This window comes from Misgurnus anguillicaudatus, chromosome 5, assembly GCF_027580225.2.
Source record: "Misgurnus anguillicaudatus chromosome 5, ASM2758022v2, whole genome shotgun sequence".
NCBI classification, from domain to species: Eukaryota; Metazoa; Chordata; class Actinopteri; order Cypriniformes; family Cobitidae; genus Misgurnus; species Misgurnus anguillicaudatus.
The window spans coordinates 13,148,450-13,156,251 of NC_073341.2; the positions used below are offsets into that span (position 1 = coordinate 13,148,450).

A 7,802-nucleotide genomic window follows, 5' to 3' on the forward strand; every position below is an offset into this window, starting at 1 on the left:
ATGCTCTTTAAAGTCTCTCAGTGGTTTTGTACTGCAATACAGATCCTCAGATCTATATTATATAATTATGTACTTGTCGTTATTGATAAACATTACTAAGATGTCTTGTGTTTTGTACTCACACCCAGATCCCAAGAGCCCCAGCAACACAAATAAAGGGATCCCCTCGCAATGTAAGCACACTCCCCCTACTATGATCCCTGGTGATGTCACAGAGGACCGGTCTCTCTCTCTCTCTCTCTCTCTCTCTGTCTATAAGGTGACTTGCCTCTGTGAAAATCCCCTGTAGGACTGACGAGGCATTTGGTATACCAGTCTTGCCAAATCTTTTAGGTTAGTTACTTTAGTCTGACCGGTGAGATCTTGGATCATTTGCTCAAAAAGACAAATAGTTGGACGAAATAGAGACAAATAGTTGGAAGACACCGCATGTGGCACCATCTGTGAACTCTTTAAAGTGGATACCTGCTTTTGGCATAAAGGATAATTTATTTGGAGTATTTTGGAAATGTATTCTGGGAAAAATCTAAGGAATCTTTGCCCCATCTTGCTGTTTATTGTCTGTTCTGCTAAGGCAGAGGTAAGTATGAGACCCGCTATGCTGCATATTAACACACTCACACATGCATCTGCGCAGATCCTGCAAAAGTAATCTATTATGTTGTCAGCTAAAATAAATATAATAAATGTAAAATAATGGATCAAATATTTGTTTGATTTTAGCTACAGCTCAAGTAATTCACTGTAAAAAAATTTCCGTAGAATTTGCAGCTGGGTTGCCGGCAACCCACCGTAGACTCAAATTCATGTCCTTCACTGGCAACATCTTGTTCAAAGCTAAATGAACATTAAACATTCACAAGTCTTTGTCTTTACAGAGCAAAACTAGAAAAACAGCATCAGGCAAACCATTCTGGGAAACAAAATCTGAAGCAAAAAACAGAAAAAGGTTGATGATGATTTCTGTTTCCCAGAATGCTTTGCATGAGGCTGTTATTGTGTAGTTTTATTCTGTAAAGATAAAGACTTGTTAATATTTAAAATGTATTTAACTTTGAACAGACTCTTGCCAGTGGATAACATAGATGTAAATCTACGGTAAATTACCGGCAACCCAGCTGCAATAACATTGTAATTTGCGGAATTTTTTTACAGTTGTGTGTTCAATTTTATCTGAGCTATTCTTATTAACAGACTGACACTTTGTTTTGCTTTTCTATTTATATGTGACCCTATCTGTGAAATCCAGGCTAAAGCCTTTAAAATTTAATTTAAGTTTGATTTCAATCATTGATTTCACATTAATTTCAATCTTTGACGTAGCCAATATTAAAAATACCAAAGTTATATTTTCACAGAATGCTCTTTAGGATAATTTTATGTAAAAAGGGTAAATCACAAAAAATTACAAATCACATATGAGGAGCAAACTAACATTTGATGTGGTAATAGATTAACATGACTGCATTAAAAGTAATTATACCACGGGTCTGTTGAATGCTTTATTCTGATTGGTTGAGAAATGTTCCATGGGTATGCATTATTTTTTGAGAACCGCACACCTAACTTGTCAAATGTCTTAAAAAGCAATGTTTGTGGTAACCGTTGTATAAGAGGAATAATTGACTCCGGTCCTTTGAATTATTTGAAAATGATGCATACCCGCGGTGTAACGGCACAACGCGATTGCACCTTGGGTGTGCATTATTTTCAAATAATTCAATGGCGTCAATATTCCTAACTTATATTACTTGAAAGTAGATACTAGTTTCACTTGTACTGATCAAGCAGTGGCGACCGGTGACTTCTTTTTCGAGGTTGCACAATGCGAAGCTCATCACAACATGTATTTAACTCATCATGTGTGTTGCATGTCATGTCAAAATATGTGTTCTGCGTGTTATGTAAACTTTTGTGCATCCCGCGTGGTTTATGATAAAAGAGACACCCGCGTTTGCCAGATACTTACTTAATCTCATATGTAATCTCATATGTAGTGTTAAGTGTGTGCAGCAGGCATGTATTTTGAAATGACACATGATGCACATAGGTTCAAATGACGCGCCGAACACATATTTTGACATGACGAGCCACACACGACACTCCGAAAACATTTTTTGAATTTGCGCCCCTTTAAAGAGAAGTCACTGTAATCAAGTCATTAGATTTAAATATATTCTTTAAAATAAAGGTGCTTTAAAGGTTCTTCACAGTGATGCAATAAAATAACCTTTTTTGGTTCCTCAAAGAACCATTTAGTCAAAGGTTCTTTAAAGAACCCTTTCCTTCATACATTTTTCATATCTTTTATTATATCATCGTAAAGCACTTTTATTTTCAAGAGTGTAAACACAGCAAGATTCCTAACAGACTGACAACTCCACAGTAACCACAGTGAAATCTTTCATTTGTCACACTGCTGTTGTCCATCAGGTGGTCAGAGGCTGTTCTCGACCCTGCTCTTGCCCTCCATCTCCGCCCTCTTGCCCTGTTGGAGTGAGTTGGGTGTTAGATGAGTGCGGTTGCTGTAAGGTGTGTGCACAGCAGTTTAACCAAGACTGTGGACCCGACCGGCCCTGTGACCACATCAAGGGCCTGCGTTGCCATCTAGGGGCTGGAGGAGACCCTCGACGTGGTCTCTGTAGAGCTGAGGATATCACAGTGTTTTTATGTTTTTGAGAAAACTGCCATTCTACAATTATCTTTTACTTTAAAAATAAATGTATAAAATAGTAAAATCTGCAAAGTTCCCAAGAACATCTCAAGTATAACGGAGGAATGAGAGTTAAATGGTTAAAATTTAAATATTTAAAAAATGTAAATTAATAAACACAGAGTTGACTGACTGCTAGCTTAACTGTTATCAGATCTATATTCCATACTGTCCTACAGAAATTGTAACATGTCAAAACCATCATAATATCATTATGATCACACACATACACTCATTGGCCACTTTAGTAGGTACACCTTGCTAGTGCACTATTGGACTATATTTGGCCTTCAGAACTGCCTTAATTCTTCATGGCATAGATTCAGCGTTGTGTTGGATACATTTCTCAGAGATTTTGGTCAATATTGACATGGTGTTACCAGTATTACAGGTTTTAAAGGGAACATGTCAAATAAGTCTTTGGTAACCCCAGAGTACGTATGTGAAGTTTTTGTTCAAAATATCATATAGATAATTTATTAAAATTGCCATTAGGTGTGAGCAAAAATTTGCTGTTTTTGGGTGTGCAAATGAGCTGATCTCTGTACTATATGGCAGTGCTGTGGTTGGATAGTCCAGATTAAGGGGCGGTATTATCCCCTTCTGACATCACAAGGGGAGCCCAATTTTGATGGCCTATTTTTTCACATGCTTGCCAAGAATGGTTTACCAAAACTAAGTTACTGGATTGATATTTTTCACATTTTCTAGGTTGATAGAAGCACTGGGGAACCAATTATAGCACTTAAACATGGAAAAAGTCAGATTATTGTAATATAATTAAAAAGACTGACTTATGATGCTGTTACAATATAACAATAATACTAAGAAGAATACATTTAAAAAGTTAACCCAAGTAATCCATAATCTTTAAGGATTCTATAAGAAATTGGTGATTTCCTATATTTCTCATTTCGACCTCTTGGAATTATCAGTTTGTCCGAATTCCTTGTGTGACGACCTGTAAGGGGGTAGCCAGTCACGAAAATTCCTGGAAACAAAAATTGCAGATTTGTCAGTTGCACATCCATGATGCGAATCTCCCGTTTGACCACATCCCAAAGATGCTCTATTGGATTAAGTTCTTGTGACTGTGGAGGCCATTTTAGTACAGTGAACTCACTGTCATGTTCAAGAAACCAGTTTGAGATTTGAACTTTGTGACATGGTCCATTATCCTGCTAGAAGTAGCCATCTGAAGATAGGTACGCTGTGGTCATAAAGGGATGGACATGGTCAGCAACAATACTCAAGTGGGCTGTGGCATTTAAAGGATGCTACCAAAAGGCCCAAAGTGTGCCAAGAATATAGTTTACACCAAATTCTGACCCTACTGTCTGAATGTCGCAGTTGAAATCTGCTATCTGCTTTAAAGTTCGATGTGTTGTGGGTTCAGAGATGATATTCTGCATACCTTTGGTTATTTGAGTTACTGTTGCCTTTCTATCAGTCTGCCCATTCTCCTCTGATATCAACAAGGCCTTTTTTGTCCACATATCACTGAATATTTTCCCTTTTTTTCGGATCACTTTCTGTAAACCCTATAGGTTGTGCATGAAAATCCCAGTAGATCACAAGTTTTTGAAATACTCAGACCAGCCCGTTTGGCACCAACAACCATGCCAAAGTTCAAAGTCACTTAAATCCCCTTTCTTTACCATTCTGATGCTTTTTCCAATTAATTCGAATTTAATTGAATAAACAATATAATATATCATGTAAATATAAACAATCCCTGTGATGGACTGGCCACCTGTTCAGGGTTTTTCCCTGCATCAGCCTGAGATAACATGAAAAGGCTCCAACTCCCAGCGACTGCAATAGGGGAAAGCAGTTAAGATGATGGATGAGTGGATTATATAATCCACACTAACATTCATACATTTTACTAAAAATCAACTTTAAAAAGTAGTTTAAAGTCATTATCAAAACTTTATTTCAGATTTTAACATGGATTAAGTAGTTACATTTTTACATGAATATTAATGTATTACCACAAACTAAACGACTTGCAGTTTTGTTTTTATATATATTATAAGCATCCCAAATTGAAGAATCACCCTTATATGGAAAATATTTTATTTTAATATAATTTTTTTCAACTACTTTATGTGTGTCATGACAATTACCACTTGGTAAAAGTAATATAGTTACAGCAGGCCTGCTTATAAAAACAACTATGAAAAACCTATGACTGAATATCATAAAGTTATAATAAAGTTGTTGTGCATCTATTAGCTGACGCACAGGGACGTCCGTGTGAGTTTGGAGGTCGTATGTATCAGCACGGGGAAGACTTTCAACCCAGCTGCCAGCACCAGTGCAGCTGTATGGACGGTGTGGTGGGCTGTATGCCCCTCTGCCCACACAACATCCTCCTCCCCACGAGACACTGTGCCAATCCCCGTCTTGAGACCCCACCAGGTCGGTGTTGCGAGGAGTGGGTTTGTGACGATGACAACACCATCAAGGAAGACACACTGGATAGTCGCTCTCATCACAGCCCAACCAATCACATTAGCAAACTCATACAGTCGAGACTGGGCTCCTTTCAAGGTATATCTGTTTTGTATTTTGTTCTTTTTAATCCCAGTTTATAAAAGGGTGTTTAAATATTAATATTACTTTTGCTCATTGTGTATCACTTTTGCTGATTTGCTTATTAGTCGAAATATCAATGCTTTAGTTAAACACCCTTGCAGCTGCCTAGCAAGACATCAGCAACCACTTGCTTTAGCAACTTTATGCTTTAGCAACCAACTAACAGCATAACATTGAAATAGAAACTACTCAGAACATCTTTGCAATTGCGTAGCAACACCCTAGCAACCACCTAGCAATGCTTTATCCACTGCCGAAACAATATAGCACCACCAGGCACCTCTCACATTTTAATGTTAAAATGTACTTACCGTAGTTCTTATTTTATGTGTTATAAAGCAGCATTACAGTTACATATCATGAAGCAGTACAGTTTTATAATGAACTTGTTGAGTTTAATTGTTGTCTGATTTATGCTTTTTTCTTTCTCATTCAGAGTGGGATTCCTTACCAGTGTCTCAGGTTCCATTTCCATTCCCTAAATGCTTCCCACAGACCACCGACTGGACAGAATGCTCCGCCTCCTGTGGGTTTGGGATCTCGAGTCGTGTGACCAATAATAATGCAGAGTGCAAGCTTGTTAGAGAGACACGCCTTTGTCAGATCCGAAAATGTGACGCCCCTCCAGCTTTGAAGGTGAGATTGATACAAATACAGTTAATAAGTAAGACAAGTACATGGTCTACAAACTGAATTTGTATTGTTTTTGTAAATGGATGCATATGTGTGCTCTGGTTGTAATTTATTCTTTAACATGATGCACATTGATGCCATATTTGAACACGCATTGTTTGAACAATGCATTGTCTTTCTTATCAAAAAGAAAGGAAAGAAGTGTCGACAATCGGTGAGGTCTCGGAAACCAGAGCAGATTACATTTGCTGGATGCACCACAGCTCGACGTTACCGGCCTCGCACGTGCGGCTCCTGTGTGGACGGCAGGTGCTGTCAGCCGTCTGCATCCCGCACGGTGCGTCTGCGATTCCTCTGCGCAGACGGAGAGACCATCACGCGCAACGTCATGTGGATCCAGCGCTGCCGCTGCAGCAAACATTACTGTGGAGCTCAAAGAGATCGCTCGCCCACCGTCAGTCTTCACAATGACATACACACCTTCTCTCAATGAGCAATTCTCATGACCATTTTCCTCACAAAAACACTCCAGATGCTAAAACCTCATTCTAACACTGCAAATATGCAACTCAACAGTAATTTACAGTAACTTAGTGACTCAACAGTATCTTACTGTAACTCAACAGTTACACACATCCAAACTCGGACAAATAACTTGCTATCATTCCTCAACGACTGAAGCCTCATTCTCACATTGCAACAATTAAAAGTAGCTCTTAAAGTAGCTCAACAGCAGCAAACCGTCATAACCAATTCTCTCAAACACTAAATATATCACTCACCTTATTTCCTAAATATTAAAGTAGCATGTTGGCTGGGAAGGTTCCTGGACTATAAAGTAAATGAACTGGATATGTTTTTCCTCTTTAAGCTACTGTTTCCTAGAGGATCTTTATTATCTGATCTTTTCAGTAAATATATTTTGATGTAGTCAGTATATTTTGCCATGTCAGGCCATATAGAAAATGTGCACTTTATTTCTCCCTGCAGGCCCTGCACTGTAAAAATTTAGCTGTAATTTTGCAGCTGGTTGCCAGTAACTTACTGTAGAAGATAAAGACTACAAATGTTTCCTGTTCATTTAACTTTAAACAAACTGTTGCCAGTAAATAGCATAACTGTAAAATCTACAGTAAGTTACTGGCAGCTTGTTGCCAGTAATACCCAGTAATACTGTAATTTCTACAGAATTTTTTACAGTGTGTTCTATAAATACTGTAGGATAAAAACTTCACATTTCAAAGCGAATTATAAAATGAAAATATATTTCACATGAGAAAATTGTGTATGTTTCAAGAAAAAAAAAAGATTTTGTATATTGTGACCTTATTTTTAGCCCATTTATTCCCACCCTACATTTCTTGAAATTAATTTTTAAGTAAAATCAACTTAGATTTACAAGTCGTTTCAACTTACTATTTTCAGAGTAGTAATAAGTTGCTGTGTCTTATAAAATAAAATTCAATTAGCTTAACTTATTTCAACTTCATTGTGTAAATTATAGAAACTCATTACTAGAAAAAAAGTTGAAATGACTTGTAAATATAAGTTGATTATACTTAAAAAATGTAGGCAACCAGAATGTGCAGTGTTCTTGTATACACTGTAAAAAATCCTTGTATCACTTTTTTAAATTTTTTTAGTTTAATAAACGTATTTACAATTCATTTAAACTTTCTTGACTAGTGAGGAGTTGTTATATATTGTCAAAAAAAATTGAATTAATTTGTTATTTCAACTTTTTTTAATATAAATTATAGCAACTCTACACTAAAAAGTTGAAATTAATTGTAATTTCAAATTGATTAAACAAACATTTTTTACAGTGTATACAGTATTTCATTATCCTATAACA

The 7,802-nt window shown here is 36.8% G+C and overlaps 1 protein-coding gene across 1 annotated transcript; it reads left to right on the plus strand.

Annotated features, from left to right (window-relative positions):
* Positions 1-256: 256 nt before the first annotated feature.
* Positions 257-7,599, plus strand: ccn1l2 (cellular communication network factor 1, like 2). Its single transcript, XM_073867591.1, has 5 exons — positions 257-580; positions 2,434-2,645; positions 4,950-5,269; positions 5,751-5,950; positions 6,138-7,599. The coding sequence occupies exons 1-5, from the start codon at positions 509-511 to the stop codon at positions 6,438-6,440; spliced, it is 1,107 nt and encodes a 368-aa protein (XP_073723692.1). The 5' UTR covers positions 257-508; the 3' UTR covers positions 6,441-7,599.
* The last annotated feature ends 203 nt before the right edge of the window (positions 7,600-7,802 follow it).

Excerpts from the sequence above, each read along its gene's own strand:
- ccn1l2 (XM_073867591.1), top strand. The coding sequence starts at position 509 with ATGTATTCTGGGAAAAATCTAAGGAATCTTTGCCCCATCTTGCTGTTT. Across the intron at positions 581-2,433 it reads TCTGTTCTGCTAAGGCAGAG|GTGGTCAGAGGCTGTTCTCG; the intron begins GTAAGTATGAGA and ends GTTGTCCATCAG. Across the intron at positions 5,951-6,137 it reads ACGCCCCTCCAGCTTTGAAG|AAAGGAAAGAAGTGTCGACA; the intron begins GTGAGATTGATA and ends CTTATCAAAAAG.